This window comes from Aphidius gifuensis, linkage group LG2, assembly GCF_014905175.1.
Source record: "Aphidius gifuensis isolate YNYX2018 linkage group LG2, ASM1490517v1, whole genome shotgun sequence".
Taxonomy (NCBI): domain Eukaryota; kingdom Metazoa; phylum Arthropoda; class Insecta; order Hymenoptera; family Braconidae; genus Aphidius; species Aphidius gifuensis.
Genome location: NC_057789.1, coordinates 23,446,548 through 23,463,120, shown reverse-complemented (window position 1 = coordinate 23,463,120; position 16,573 = coordinate 23,446,548). Strand labels below are relative to the sequence as shown.

At 30.1% G+C, this 16,573-nt stretch overlaps 3 protein-coding genes across 3 annotated transcripts; 1 reads left to right on the top strand and 2 right to left on the bottom strand.

Annotated features, from left to right (window-relative positions):
- Positions 1-13,255: 13,255 nt before the first annotated feature.
- Positions 13,256-13,703, bottom strand: LOC122849651 (histone H4). Its single transcript, XM_044148423.1, has one exon. It carries the CDS (start codon positions 13,694-13,696, stop codon positions 13,385-13,387), a length of 312 nt encoding a protein of 103 aa, XP_044004358.1. The 5' UTR covers positions 13,697-13,703; the 3' UTR covers positions 13,256-13,384.
- Positions 13,704-13,970: 267 nt separating this feature from the next.
- Positions 13,971-14,387, top strand: LOC122849664 (histone H3). Its single transcript, XM_044148439.1, has one exon. It carries the CDS (start codon positions 13,977-13,979, stop codon positions 14,385-14,387), a length of 411 nt encoding a protein of 136 aa, XP_044004374.1. The 5' UTR covers positions 13,971-13,976.
- A 1,752-nt stretch (positions 14,388-16,139) lies between these two features.
- On the bottom strand, positions 16,140-16,524 carry LOC122849629 (histone H2A). The gene has a single exon (XM_044148399.1). It carries the CDS (start codon positions 16,520-16,522, stop codon positions 16,145-16,147), a length of 378 nt encoding a protein of 125 aa, XP_044004334.1. The 5' UTR covers positions 16,523-16,524; the 3' UTR covers positions 16,140-16,144.
- Between the last annotated feature and the right edge of the window lie 49 nt (positions 16,525-16,573).

Here is a 16,573-nt window from a genome sequence, read left to right as displayed (position 1 = left end):
TTATTAACTGATAAATCATCTTTAAAGTCATCTTTTAAAGAATTAATATGGAAATTACAACCATATGATGATGAAGAAAAAAAAACACAACAAGATAGTTTCGAATGTCTTTTAAAATTATTTGATGAATATTCAAAAAATGAAAATTGCAAAAAAATAATTAATGATTTATTTTATAGTAATACAATTGAATTAAAAGAATGCGTAAATTGTAAAAATAATAGCCACGGTGGAGGAGATTCATTTTTTATAAATAATTTGTATATTCAAACAGATTCATCTGATACAACACAAGTACAAAAATTAAAAAATAATGATTCAAAAAGACAAAAAATTACTCGAGTACAAGAATTAATAAATAATGATGCAGAAAACCAAGAATATTGTAATAATTGTAAACAAAATAATAGTTGTAAAATAAAGAAAACTTTTAAAAATTCACCACCTTATTTAATATTTAATTTAAATCATTTTGTTTATGATAGACAATATGGGAAATTAAAATTAATTGATAATGTAATATTAAAAATTGATGAAGAAATAAACGTACCAGTTGTTGGAATTGATCAAACATCAATAACTTATCAAAACTATAAAATATATGCTATAATTATTCATAAAGGTAATACATTAAATTCAGGTCATTATTATACATACTGTAAAAATAAAAATACAAATAAATGGTATTGTTTTAATGATGATAAAGTAACTCCAAAAGAATTTAAAGATATTGAAATATTTCATTCAAAATCAGTTTCAAATGACAAAGAAAAACCATATTTATTATTTTATAAAAAATCAAATATTCCATCAACAATAATACCACATAATCCAATTGTAAATGATCATATTGATAATTTATCAGATAAATTTATGAAATGTCCAGCTACACCAAAAGCTCATCAATCTAGTTTAAAAATAATAAACAGTCCAAGTGTAAAAGATATTGATAATTTATCAGATAAATTTTCCAAATTTTCACCTTCACCAAAACCTAAAAATAAATCAAAAAATTTCATAGCATCATCACCAATACATCAATTTAATCCAAAATTAATAAACAGTCCAAGTGCAAAAGATATTGATAGATTAACAAATCAACTTTCCAAATGTTCAGCATCACCAAAAATAAATGAATTAAAAATTAATACAAATAAAATATATAAAAGAAAAAGAACAAAAAATCAATGCAAAAAATGTCAAAAATTTAGTCATGCAAGTGAAATTAGTAAAAAATGTGCTTTTAATAAAAATAATTTACTTAAAAAATCAAATAAACCAATAGCTGATACATCAACTAAAATTGTTAAAAAAATAAATAAAATTAATAATAATAATAATAGACAAGAAAATAGTAACAAACGACGATGTAAAAAATGTAACAAAACCAGTCATACAACTGTATATAGTAAAAAATGTGATTTTAATAAGGATAATAAGAATAATTTACGTGAAAAAATAAATAACATGAAAAATATAAAAATTAAACCAACAGAAATTACAGATAAATCAAATAACAAGTTGAGTAAACCAATAGAAATTACAAATAAATTAAATAAAAAAATTATACCTAAATGTAGAGATTGTAAAGAAAAAGGACATTATACAAAATTTAGTAAAAAATGTAAAAATAATAAAGAAAATTTACGTGAAAAATCTAATGATGAAATTAAAAAAAAACTTAAAGAAAAAAGAGAAAATCAAAAGAAAAATAAAAAATTAAAAAAATCTAATAATAATAATAATAATAATAATAATTTAAAAATTAAAGAAAATACTAAAAAAACAAGAAGAGGTAAAAGAAAATCTAATGAACCTAAAACTATGTCAACATATTGTGTTAAAATGGGATTAAATTCAATTATTAGAGATGATAATGATAATAATATTAAAAAACATAAAAAAAATATATTGAAATTACCAACTGAAAATAAAAAACCTATTAAAGTTGCAAAAAGAAAAAAAAATAATGACAGTAAAACTAATGAAAATGTTGATAATAATAATAATAATAATAATGATAATAATAATTATAATAAAAATCAACTTATTAAAGAAACAATTCTTAGTGATGTCGAAGAATTATCACTATTATTTACTGAATTTACATATTTATTTCATTATTTTTTACATCATGAAAAAAATCAATTAATTGATGAATTATCAAAGCAAAAAAGTGAAACTTTAATTCTTAATAAATATATAGCTTATTTAACAATTTTAGAAAATAGAAAAAAAAGAACAAAAGATGAATCATATCTTGATGATGTATTTAAAGAATACCAAAAAATAAGAGATGATGCAAATTTTACAAGACCATATTATAAAGTTGATTTTAGATCACAATTGCTACAATTTAATTTACGACAAATGGCAACTAATTTTGTGACTGCTTTAACAAGAAATGCACGTCCAAGAGTTGGAAAATATTTAAAAGTTGTTAAAAAAATATATAATAAAAAATCAAGAAAAAAAATATTAGATAATTTATTTTTTAGAAATATAAAACCAACAGAACCAAATGATAAAAATAAAATAATGGATATTTTTGATAATGATTTAGATTTTCGTCAATGTAAAAAAAAATGGTATTTATTTTTAAATTTTTTTAAAAAATTATCAAATATTGATGGATTAAATTTTCCATTATCACCAATAATGAAACCTGGATTAAAACATATAATGTATGATACACAAAGTTTATGGCAAATGGGTAGAAAATTATTTCCCGATGACTTTGAAGGTACATATAATAATCAAACAAAGGTTCCCAATTTTTATCCAAAAATATGGAATTATTTTTTTAATATTAAAAAAAAATTTAGAAAAAAAAATTTTAATAATACAATTTCAACAAATGGTATAACAGTATCAATTCATCTTAATAGAGAAAATAAAATAAAAGAAATTCAACAACCTAAAAAAAAAATAATTCGTAAATCTAAAAAAATTGTTGATATTAATAAAGAAAAAAATAATGAATATTATCAGGATAAAGATGATTATGATGATTTTAATATATTTACTTGTAATGATTTTAGTGAAGATGAAAATGATGATGATGATGATGATAATTGTCAAGAAAATAATAATAATTTATCTAAGAAAACTTTTAAAAAATTTACTAGTGCTCATCCAGGTCAAAAATTAGCATATGCTTCAATTACTGTTAATTCAATTGATGATATTGGTGATAAAAATAAAGAAATACGATATTGTCTACCACGTACAAAATTGTTAGCAAATACTGGTTATTATACACGTATGTATATAAGAAAAAATATGACAAAAGAACCTGAAAAAGAAAAAAGAGAAATTTACGATAGATATGTAAAAGATTTCGAAGATAAATATGAAAAATTTTTAAAAGAGAAAGGAATTGAAATTGATGAATATAAGGAGGTTAGAAAAAAAAAGGTTAAAATTAAATCAACAAAAATTATTGATGATAATAATGATAAAAATAAAGATGATGAAAATCAACCTACAAAAGTAAAAAATTATCAAAAATGGAAATGGGAACAAAAACAAAAAAAAGAAAAAGAAAAATTACAAGAAAAAGAACAAGAACAAGAACAAGATAAAGAAAAAGAACAAGAAAAAAAAAAATCTAATGATAATCCAAGTTCAAATAATAAATTAAGAAATAAAATATTTGTTAGAAAAAAAAATTCATTAGAATTATTTGTAATTAATAAATCAGATAATTATATATTGGCAACTAAATATCGTCTTGAAATGTTCAGAGTATCAATACCAATTTATACTAGTAGACGATATGTTAGATTGAATGATTTTGATAAATACATACGTACTAATCGTGCTGTTGATCAACAAGTTAATTTCATTCTATATAGTACTTACAGTGGTAAAAAATGTAATACATCTAATGATGGAAGAAAAACCCTGTTTGCTGCTGGCCAATTTATAATGAATGGTTCCACAAAAGGATACGTATCATCACCATTATCATTATTAAAAAAAAAACTTGATAATCATCCGATGATTGTTGTTATAATCACTGATGAATTTAGAACAACAATGTTATGCAGTGTATGTAGTGGTATACTTATTACCAGTAAATCACCACATAGATATCAGTATTGTCCTAATTGTAAAATAACATTCAATCGCGATATCAATGGTGCTAAAAATATACTGCAAAAAACAATTGTAAAACTTGATCCTAAAAGAAAATATTTGATAAAAAATATTGATAATTTTAGTAGATCAACATTACGCGAAAAAATAAAATGAATTTATCTTTAATTCATAAATTAATCTACGTAAACCTGTTCTTAGGTAGATTGACCCCTGTCATTGGATTTATTCGATGCAGGGGTTCTGAACGCTTCAACCGTTTGCATGCACATGTTGTAAATGGAGGCTTTAATATATTTAAGACAATTTAATGAGTTGATTAGATTCAGGTTACATATCACAATATAAATACACTATTGATGTTATACACAGAAAAAAATGTATAATTTTCTATTACCATACGTATAGTAAATACGGACAGCGACAAAAGTATAGTCAAACTTACTATACATTGTAGTAGTAAATTAAACTACGAATATAAGTGGATATATTATTGGTTTTTTTGGGAGTCACAATTATTTCATCTCGGGGCTATACCAGTATAGATACCATTACGATACTGTATTGTGAATATTATTATACTAGCACAACTCTGTATTTATAAAAATTAATTTGATGAAAAAGAAAAAAAGAAAAATTTTACAAAATAAATCATTTAAATGAATTGCTTATAAAGAACAAAAATAAGTTTAAACGAAACTTTGACAGAACAGATGAAAAGAACGTAAAAGTCGGACTACAGGTCAGAGTCGAAGTCGGACTTAAGATCGGAGTTAGAGTTGTTCAAGTAGATCTGTGGACTAAGTTTGAGTGTTTACTTACTTAATTGTGTTGTAAATGGATTAGAGGAATCATTAAAATCAGGGTCGTAGTCAGACTGGAGGTAAGAGTCAAAGTCGGACTTAAAGTCAAAGTCGAAGTCAGACATAAAGTCAGGGTCGAAGTCGGACTTAAAGTCAGAGTTGAAATCGAACTTGAGGTCTAGGTCATAGTCGGACTCAGGGTTGGAGTTAGAGTTGGTGCAAGTACATACTGTGAACATCGAAATGTAAAAGTTTGCTTATTTAAATAGGCTATTATTAAATTAAGAAGATTTATTTAAACATATTTAGGTCAATATTAGAAACCGTATTTCAAAAAAAAACGTAAAGTCAGATTCAAGGTCGAATAAGGCTATCCGCACCATTTTCCGCATAAATAACACCAGCTTAAAGTATAAATAAGGCATAAATAAGGCATTTAGGAAACTGAATATCCCTAGAAAAAAATAAATTCGCACCATATCTAAAATCGTTTGAGCACCACGATTTAATATTTTAACGCAGATATACCGTTCAAATACAGTAGTTTTAACGTTTGAATACCGTACATGTAAATTTCATTTAACACAAAAATAACGTACATATAAGATATATCTAACGCAACAATAACGCACACATAAAATATATCTAACGCAACAATAACGTACTTATAAGATATATCTAACGCAACAATAACGTACACATAAAGTATATTTAAAGCAACAATAACGTTTTTGCAGCATAAATAACGCAATCATAAATTACTTGTCATGCTGTCTTCTAGGATAAATAATAAATATAGTCTTGAACAAGCTTTGTTGATGTACCAAGTGGTACAAAAACATTATTTGAAGTTAAAAAAGACCTGGTAACGTTTGTTGGGGCGTGTTGCCCGCGTTACCCGTTGAAAATTAAAAATTTTCAATACTCCGGCTAGGGCCATAGTTATTTTAATTTCTCAGATATAATAGAATTATGGTTTTTAAATAATTTTATGGTTTATTGATAATAAAATTATTAAAAAATAAATTTTTATGTTTATTTTTTTTTTTCTCAAAAAATATTGGAGATAGCAGAAAAAACCCACAATGCGGGCGATAGAGTTTTTGAAGACGCATTTTTTGAGCCTAAAACGAAGTCTCTATTTTGATTTTTTTACGAGTTATTGTTAGCGCCGTTTTTCGTTTTTTTTTATTTGGAGTTATTATCATCATAGAGACTTTGTATTAGGCTCAAAAGTAGCTCCTTCGAAAGATCTAGTGCTTCTCAAAAAATTTCTGCTCTATGTTGCATACTTTTTGAGAAAAAAAAAAAAAATGTCTTTTTTTTTTTAATTTCAAGGTTTTTTTTTTTTGGTTCGAAAACTATCGCTCATGGCGGAAAAAGTCCATAATGCGGGCTCTAGAGTTTTTGTAGACGCATTTTTTGAGCCTAAATCGAAGTCTCTATCTTGATTTTTTTTATAAGTTATTGCTGGCGCCATTTTTTGCACCATTGAAAAAATTTTTGTATACACGTCTGTCTTTTTTTTATTTGAATGCTTATCCATTTTTAAGAAATAAAACATGATAGAGAAATATCTAAAGATCATATCAACCCTCGTAACTTATGCTCTCAGATTCATAGTTTAGATGGCATTTAATTTAGAATAAAGAACAAACATTTTCCAAAAATCGATTTTTCCATTTTTTTTTCTAAAACTTTTAGTCACAGGGAAAAATTTTATGATGGTTTTCGAAGAGTTTTTCGAGGCGCTTCTTTTGAGCTACGAACGACCTTTCTAAGTTCAGTGGTTCAAAAGTTATAGACTTTTTTTTTTTTTCGTTGATAAATCCAATACTGCGGCTGAGCCTATGGCTCCTAGCCTCCGTAAAAATAAATAACAGTAACAAATTCATCTTGTTATATCAGCATAATTTTTATTAACACACAAAACATTTTAATATCAATTGAAAAGAAGTGGACAAAAAATATTGTTGTTGATAAAGAAAAACCATTTCTGAATATAGATAGTAGTTTTGCAAACTTATCCATAGAAAATGATACAATGATATATAAAAAAATCGTTCTTCCACCACAAACTAGAAAAATTGGTCGTGCAGGTATTAAAGAAAGTAAATGCACAATTATCAAGAGAAAAAAAAAAACTATTAACATAAATAAAAATCATAAGTGATAAAAAAAAAAAAATTAAAATTTACTTGCAATCATGAAGCCAAACATTAGTTAAAGAAACAAGCATGAGCATCATATGATGATCTTTTATCTGTTTATTAAATGAAAATATAGGATAGTATATCATCATTAATAAAATATAAATGGATTGATAATTTTTTTCTGGTAAAATAATTAAAAAATTAAAGTTTATTAAAATGTTTTGTGTGTTAATAAAAATTATGCTGATATAACAAGATGAATTTGTTACTGTTATTTATTTTTTAACTTCAAATAATGTTTTTGTACCACTTGGTACATCAACCAAGACTATATTTATTATTTATCCTAGAAGACAGCATGACAAGTAATTTATCATTGCGTTATTTATGCTGCAAAAACGTTATTGTTGCTTTAAATATACTTTATGTGTATGTTATTGTTGCTTGAAATATACTTTGTGTGTACGTTATTGTTGCTTTAAATATACTTTATGTGTACGTTATTGTTGCGTTAGATATATCTTATAAGTACGTTATTGTTGCGTTAGATATATTTTATGCGTGCGTTATTGTTGCGTTAGATATATCTTATATGTACGTTATTTTTGTGTTAAATGAAATTTACATGTACGGTATTCAAACGTTAAAACTACTGTATTTGAACGGTATATCTGCGTTAAAATATTAAATCGTGGTGCTCCAACGATTTTAGATATGGTGCGAATTTATTTTTTTCTAGGGATATTCAGTTTCCTAAATGCCTTATTTATGCCTTATTTATACTTTAAGTTGGCGTTATTTATGCGGAAAATGGTGCGGATAGCCTTATTCTTTAAGGTCAAAGTCGAAGTCGGACTTAAAGTCAAAGTCGAAAACAGACCTAAGGTCAGACTCAAAGTCGGACTTAAGGTCAAAGTCGAAGTTTGACTTAAGAACAGGGTTGAAGTCGGAGTTAAGGTCACAGTCAAAGTCAGACTTAAGGACAGGGTCGGAGTCGGAGTTAAGGTCACAGTTGAAGTCAGACTTGAGGTCTGAGTCGAAGTCAGACTTAAAGACAAGGTCGAAGTCGTACTTAAAGTAAGGGTCGAAGTCGGACTTCAAGTCGGGTCAAAGTCAGACTTAAGGTCGGAGTTATAGTTGGTGCAAGTAGATACTGTGGATATCAAAATGTGAGTAAGTGCTTATTTAGTTAGGTTATCATTGAATTAATAGAATTTATTTACACATATCTAGGTCTAAGGTCAATTTCAGAGTCCATATTTCAAAAAAAAAACGTAAAGTCGGATTTGAGAGGAGACTCTAAGTCAGACTTAATGTCAGGGTTGAACTCGGGCTTAAAGTCAGAGTCAGACTTAAGGTAAATGTTAGAGTTTGTGCATGTAGATACTGCAGATATTAAAATGTGAGTGTTTGCTTATTTAGTAAGGTTATCATTGAATTAAAAGGATATATTTACACATATTTAGGTCTATTTCAAAATCGATATTTCAAAAGAAAACGTAAAGTCGGATTAATGGTCGGAGTCAAAGTCAGACTTAAAGACAGGGTCGAAGTCGGACTTAAGGTCAGGGTCGAGACAGAGTTAAGGACAGAGTCAAAGTCGGACTTAACGTCAAAGTCGAAGTCGGACTTAAGGTCAGGGTTGATGTCAGACTTAAGGTCAGAGTTAGAGTTGGTGCAAGTAGATACTGTAGATATCTAAATGTGAGTGTTTGCTTATTTAGTGAGGTTATCATTGAATTAAAAGGATTTATTTTCACGTATTTAGGTCAATTTCGGAATCCATATTCCAACAGAAAAAGTAAAGTCGGATTTAAGGGTAGAGTCGAAGTCAAACTTAAAGACAGGGTCGAAGTCAAACTTAAGGTAAGTGTCGAAGTCGGATTTAAGGTCAGGGTTAAAGACATACTTAAGGTCAAAGTTTGACTTAAGAACAGGGTTGAAGTCGGAGTTAAGGTCACAGTCAAAGTCAGACTTAAGGACAGGGTCGGAGTTGGAGTTAAGGTCACAGTTGAAGTCAGACTTGAGGTCTGAGTCGAAGTCAGACTTAAAGACAAGGTCAAAGTCATACTTAAGGTAAGGGTCGAAGTCGGACTTAAGGTCAGGGTCGAGACGGAGTTAAGGTCAGAGTCAAAGTTGGACTGAAGGTTAAAGTCGCAGTCAGACCTAAGGTAAGACTCGAAGTCGGACTTAAGGTCAGAGTTGAAGTCGGACATAGGGACAAAGTCCAAATCGGACTTAAAGTCAAAGTCGAAGTCAGACATAAGGTCAGGGTCGAAGTCGGACTTAAAATCGAACTTGAGGTCTAAGTCAAAGTCGGACTCAGCGTCGGAGTTAGAGTTGGTGCAAGTACATACTGTGGATATCGAAATGTGAAAGTTTGCTTATTTAAATAGGCTATTATTAAATTGAAAAGATTTATTTACAAATATTTAGGTCAACATTAAAATCCGTATTTCAAAAAAACGTAAAGTCAGTTTTGAGGTCGTAGTCGAAGTCAGACCTAAGGTCAGGGTCAAAGTCGGACCTCAGTTCAAACTTGAAATCGGACTTAAAATCAGACTTGAAGTCGGACTTAAGGTCAGAGTCAAAGTCAGACTTGAAGACAGGGTCGAGGTCAGACTTAAGGTAAGGGTCGAAGACGGAGTTAACATAGTCAAAGTCGAACTTAAGATCAAAGTCAAAGTCGGACTTAAGGTCAAAGTCAAAGTCAGACCTAAGGTCGGACTCGAAGTAAGACTTAAAGTAAGAGTTAGAGTCCGTGCAAATAGATACTGTTGATATCAAAATGTAAGTGTTTGCTTATTTAGTTAGATTATCCTTAAATTAAAAGGATTTATTTACACATTTTAAGGTCAATTTCCGAATCCATATTTCAAAAAAAACGTAAAGTCGGATTAAAGGTTAAAGTCAAAGTCGGACTTAAAGTGAGAGTCAAAGTCGGAATTAAGGTTAAAGTCAAAGTCTGACTTAAGAATGCGGTGCGAGTCGGAGTTAAGGTCACAGTCAAAGTCGGACTTAAAGTCGGAGTCGAAGTCAGACTTAAGGTCGGAGTTATAGTTGGTGCAAGTAGATACTGTGGATATCAAAATGTGAGTGAGTATTCAGTTATTATATTTAGTTAGGTTATCTTTGAATTAAAAGAATTTATTTACACATATCTAAGTCAATTTCAGAATCCATATTTCAACAAAAAAAGACGTAAAGTCGGATTTGAGGGTAGACTTTAAGTCAGACTTAAGGTCAGGGTCGAAGTCGGACTTTTGGTCGAAGTAGAAGTCGGACCTGAGGTCAGACTCGAAGATTGACTTAAGATCAAAGTCAAAGTCGGACTTAAAGTCAGAGTCAGACTTAAGGTAAGAGTTAGAGTTTGTGCAAGTAGATACTGTAGATATCAAAATGTGAGTGTTCGCTTATTTAGTATAAGGTTATCATTGAATTAAAATGATTTATTTTCACATATTTAGGTCAATTCCAGGATCCATATTCCAAAAGAAAAAGTAAAGTCAGATTTAAGGGTAGAGTCGAAGTCAAACTTAAAGACAGGGTCGAAATCAGATTTAAGGTAAGGTATCAGAGTCAGATTTATGGTCAGGGTCAAAGACGGAGTTAAGGTCAGAGTCAAAGTTGGACTGAAGGTTAAAGTCGCAGTCAGACCTAAGGTAAGGCTCGAAGTCGGACTTAAGGTTAGGGTCGAAGTCGGACTTAAAGTCAGAGTTAAAATCGAACTTGAGGTCTAAGTCAAAGTCGGACTCAAGGTCGGAGTTAGAGTTGGTGCAAGTACATACTGTGGATATCGAAATTTGAAAGTTTGCTTATTTAAAAAGGCTATTATTAAATTAAAAAGATTTATTTACAAATATTTAGGTCAATATTAGAATCCGTATTTCTTGGTTTATTTATATATTATTCAATCATTTAAATGATTGAATAATATATAAATATTTTATTAAAAATTTATATAAAATAAAAACAATTATAATATTATATTATTTAATATTTCAAAATAAATATTGAATTATTTTAATTTATATTATTTTATATCAATAAAATTGATAAATTAAATCATACAAAATAATAACATAATTTAATAATTTTTCCGAAAAAATATAAAAAGAAAAAATGTTCGAATGTTCGAACTTAAGTTGAAACTTTAAATTTTAAAAATCAATGAAGTAGTTAGACAAAAGTCTTTAGAAATTTCATAACCAAATAATAGATTTTTTTCTTTTTTTCTCTTTATTGATATGTATTTTTCCCTTTTCACAAAGTGAAATACTGCTTTTAAAATATGAGATACGAAAAATATCAGTTTAAGAAAATATAATTGGCGTAACTTTACAATATTCATAGGTATACATAAGGCTTGTAGATATCTCGTTGTGACTGTAGCGTCAATGTCTTACTGTGCAGTGTCTTACTGTGCAGTATTGTACTGCATAACAGTTTTTCTTTTCAATACGATTCGTTACGAGAAAAAAAAAAAAAAAAATTCGATCTGAAACTTTCAAAGTCTCGCGATACCGGCGAGACTTTCAGTCGATACTCTCGGTCTCGGTCTCGGTACCGCATGAAGCCCTAACAAAAAGTCAGAGTCAAAGTCAGACTTAAAGTAAGAGTTAGAGTTGGTGCAAATAGATACTGTTGATATCAAAATGTAAGTGTTTGCTTATTTAGTTAGATTATCATTAAATTAAAAGGATTTATGTACAGATATTTAGGTCAATTTCCGAATCCATATTTCAAAAAAAACGTAAAGTCGGATTCAAGGTTAAAGTCAAAGTCGGACTTAAGGTCAGAGTCAAAGCCAGTCTTAAAGACAGGGTCGAAGTCAGATTTAAGGTAAAGGTCGAAGACGGACTTAAGGTCAGGGTTAAAGTCAGATTTAAGGTCAAAGTCGGAGTCGGACTTAAGGTCAAAGTCGAAGTCAGACCTAAGGTCAGATTCGAAGTGAGACTTAAGGTAAGAGTAAAGCCGGACAAAAAGTCAGAGTCAAAGTCAGACTCAAAGTAAGAGTTAGAGTTTGTGCAAGTAGATACTGTAGATATCAAAATGTGAGTGTTTGCTTATTTAGTTAGGTGATTATTTAGTTAAAAGGATTTGTTTACACATTTTAGGTCAATTTTTGAATCCATATTTCAATAAAAAGTCGGATTAAAGGTCGGAGTCGAAGTCAGACTTAAGGTCAGAGTCAAAGTCGGACTTAAGGTCAATGTCGAAGTTTGACTTAAGGTCAGAGTCGAAGTCGGAGTTGAGGGCACAGTCAAAGTCGGACTTAAGATCAGAGTTAAAGTCAGACTTAAGGACAGTGTCGAAGTCGGAGTTAAGGTCATGGTTGAAGTCAGACTCGAGGTCAGAGTCGAAGTCAGACTTAAAGACAGGGTCCAAGTCGGACTTAAGGTCAAAGTAGAAGTCGGACCTAAGATCAGACTCGAAGATAGACTTAAGGTTAAAGTCAGACTTAAAGACAGGGTCGAAGTCAGACTTAAGGTTAGGTCGAAGTCGGACTGAAGGTCAGGGTCGAAGACGGAGTTAAGGTCAGAGACAAAGTCGGACTTAAAGTCAAAGTCGGGCATAAGAGCAGACTCGAAGTCAGACTTATGTTCAGACTTAAGGTCGGAGTCAGAATTGGTGCAAATAGATACTGGAGATATCAAAATATGAGTGTTTGCTTATTTAGTTGTGTTTTTATCGAATCTAAAGTATTTATTTACACATATTAAGGTCAATCTTAAAATTCATATTCCAAAAAAAAAAAATAATGTCAGATTCAAGGTCGGAGGTGAAGTCAGACTTAAGGTCTAGGTTGAAGTCGGACTTAAGGACGGAGATAGAGTTGGTCCAAGTAGATACTGTGGATATCAAAATGTTAGTGTTCGCTCATTTAGTTATGTTATTATTGAAATAAAATGTTTTATTCACACATATTCAGGTCAATTCTAGAATCCATATATAATAATAAATATATGTAAAAAAAAAAACGTAGAGTCGGATTTAAGGTCGGAGTCGGCAAAAAATTAATAAATTCATTATTATTCAAAAAATAATAATAGTAATGAATCTGAATTCCATTTCATATACACACTTGAAAAATATATCATCAAAAAAACAAAATTAATAATACAAAAAGTAACAGTCTCTCGTTTTTACAACGACTATAATTAAATGAATTAAACCTATTATCAACGTCATGGAAGGTTATAAAATTCTGTAAAATATTATATTTATAGAACTGTTATTATAATGTTAAAAATTGAATCATAAGTAAACGTTGAATAAATTTGATGGCCCTGAAAAGGGCCGATTTTTTTATTGCTGATGTAGAGCTTAACCTCCGAAACCGTAGAGAGTACGTCCTTGACGTTTCAATGCATAGACAACATCCATGGCAGTGACTGTCTTTCTCTTGGCGTGTTCGGTGTATGTGACTGCATCACGAATGACGTTTTCTAGGAAAACCTTGAGTACACCACGGGTCTCTTCGTAGATCAATCCAGAGATACGTTTTACACCACCACGACGAGCCAAACGACGAATGGCTGGTTTAGTGATACCTTGGATATTATCACGCAATACTTTACGATGACGTTTTGCTCCTCCTTTTCCCAATCCTTTGCCTCCTTTACCACGGCCAGTCATTTTGAATGAGTATAGATTTAGTGTTGCTTAACTGAGAACTAACAGTTGAATGTGATTTTCGGAGTTAAAGACGCTGTTTATATAGGCTCCACAGAGCATGTTGTATCCCCATATTTTGGCTGAAAGCCAATGAACAAGGTGTATTAACTCTTTATAGGCCATCGGCCAATCAGCATAGAGTAAACCACTGCTCAAAAATGCTTAAAAACACGCGTGTTACCTTTCGGAACACATTTTACGTCTTCTCTTTTACCGAGTAACACGTTATTCTCTAATCGCTATGGCACGTACTAAGCAAACTGCCCGTAAATCAACTGGAGGCAAGGCTCCACGTAAACAACTTGCCACCAAAGCTGCTCGTAAGAGTGCACCAGCGACCGGTGGTGTCAAGAAGCCACATCGTTATCGTCCAGGAACAGTAGCTCTTCGTGAAATCCGTCGTTATCAAAAAAGTACTGAGCTTTTGATCCGCAAGTTGCCATTCCAGCGACTTGTTCGTGAAATTGCTCAAGACTTTAAGACCGACTTGAGATTCCAGTCATCAGCTGTTATGGCACTCCAGGAAGCCAGTGAAGCCTACCTTGTTGGTCTCTTTGAAGACACCAACTTGTGTGCAATTCACGCCAAGCGTGTCACCATCATGCCAAAGGACATTCAATTGGCACGTCGTATCCGAGGAGAACGTGCTTAAAGCATCACATCACCAACCAAAACAATCGGCCCTTTTCAGGGCCATAAAATTAATCAAGCTAGAAAATATTCATTCAATTTCAATTGATATACCATCATTTTGACCAATCTTATAGATGAAATAGTATAACATAATTTTTCTATTTCTTTCTGCTCCGATTTGTGTCGAAACGCTTTTTGTTTAAATTACTCTGTATCAGTGTTTTGATTCATTGTTATAAATAAAGTAAATTTATTTATTAAATTGTTGAATAATCTCGCTACATAATAATAATATCTTTTTAGACGCACACATGGTAGAAATATACAGGTAGGTCCATGCGCATACGTTTTTTTAAGCCAATAAGAAGTGCTGACCACCGGTTGCCATATTGGCTAAAGTGGCGCGACTTTATTATTATAAATTAAAATACATATTAAAGATGATCTTAATAGAAAATTAAAATAATAAAAATACATAAACACATGATCAATTATATAAAAAATAAAAAATAAAATACATGCTTTGTTACATATTTTTTTTAACTAATTTTTCTTTTTTTTTTTTTATTTTATCTTCTATAATTTGCTCATTAAAAACTTTGAGTCAAATGTACGTACAAGTATGTATCAAACATTGTATTGCATCCAGTGCAATATTTATATTGTTCTTTTTATCCAAACTTCTAGTTTGTTAACTAAATATGTACAAATTTCTTTTATTTTTTCAAATTGTTTTTTTGTGAAAAAGTAAAAGTTCAATTTCTAATTGTTTTGCAACATCTATAAATACGTAGAATTATCAAATAATATTTTTAAAGTTTTTATTTATGATTAATGTAACTTTTAAGCATGTCATACATAAATAATTAATAGTACAATAATAATAATATGACGGACACACAGATTTACACACATGCAAACAAGATGGCCGCCAATGGTCTGCGCAGTAGATTTTTATTTTCATCCGAGGCATGGACATACCTGTATATTTCTACCATGGACGCACACATAGACATAAGGCCAACAGATGTTCAACGTTGTGTGTGAGTCTGAAAGAAAGATAATCAATGGTTTAGCGTTGCGCAGACTACCTATATGGGTCAGACATGCATGCGAGCTTGACTTTGCTCCAAAATTTCGGAGTGGGATTTTAAACATGTGTGCATCGAAATGTAAACAATCAAAACTACTCCAAAATTTACAGAGCAACACTGAACTTTTTTTTTTCTCTAAGATTGATATTTATTAACAATTATTTATATTTTTTATTGTTCTAAAAGCCACAGAAAAATTATTTTAAAATTTTAGAGTAAACCAGAATTTGTTTTTTTTTTTTTTTTATAAATTCTTAGGAGTTGGTATGTCCAACACATACACATAGAGATCGACAGGTGTTCAACGCTGTGTGAGTCTTGAAAATCAATACTTGAGCGTTGCGCAGACGACTAATATAAGTACATAGGCATGCGAGTGCATAGTTTAGTGTTTAGTGTGCAGGAAACTATAAACAAATAAATTACTCCAAAATTTACCGAGTAAGAATTTATTTGTTTTTCTAAATAAAATTTGATAATGAGTACCTTTTTTTCTATTGTTCTATAGACCAAAGAAAAATAAATTTAAAATTTTGGAGTAAATTATTTGAATGGAAATTAGATTTTTTTTTTTTCCTAAAATAGAAAATTCTTCAATCATATTGAATGAAAATTCAAAGAATATAACATATCGTTATGAATTAATTGATGGCCCTGAAAAGGGCCGATTGGCTTGTTGAATTTAAGCACTGCTTTTTTCAGTCTTTTTTGGTAAAAGAACAGCTTGGATGTTTGGCAAGACACCACCTTGGGCAATGGTTACACCAGAGAGAAGTTTGTTTAACTCTTCGTCGTTACGGATGGCCAATTGAAGATGACGTGGAATGATTCTGGTTTTCTTGTTGTCACGAGCAGCATTACCTGCCAATTCGAGAACTTCAGCAGCCAAATATTCCATAACGGCAGCCAAGTAGACAGGTGCACCAGCACCAACACGTTCAGCGTAGTTACCTTTACGGAGTAAACGATGGATACGTCCAACTGGGAATTGAAGTCCAGCACGGTTTGAACGTGTCTTTGACTTTCCCTTTGCTTTACCACCTTTGCCACGGCCAGACATGATGACTTGGAGTTTTTGGAGTAAACTTGATAGTTAATGAATACACGACTC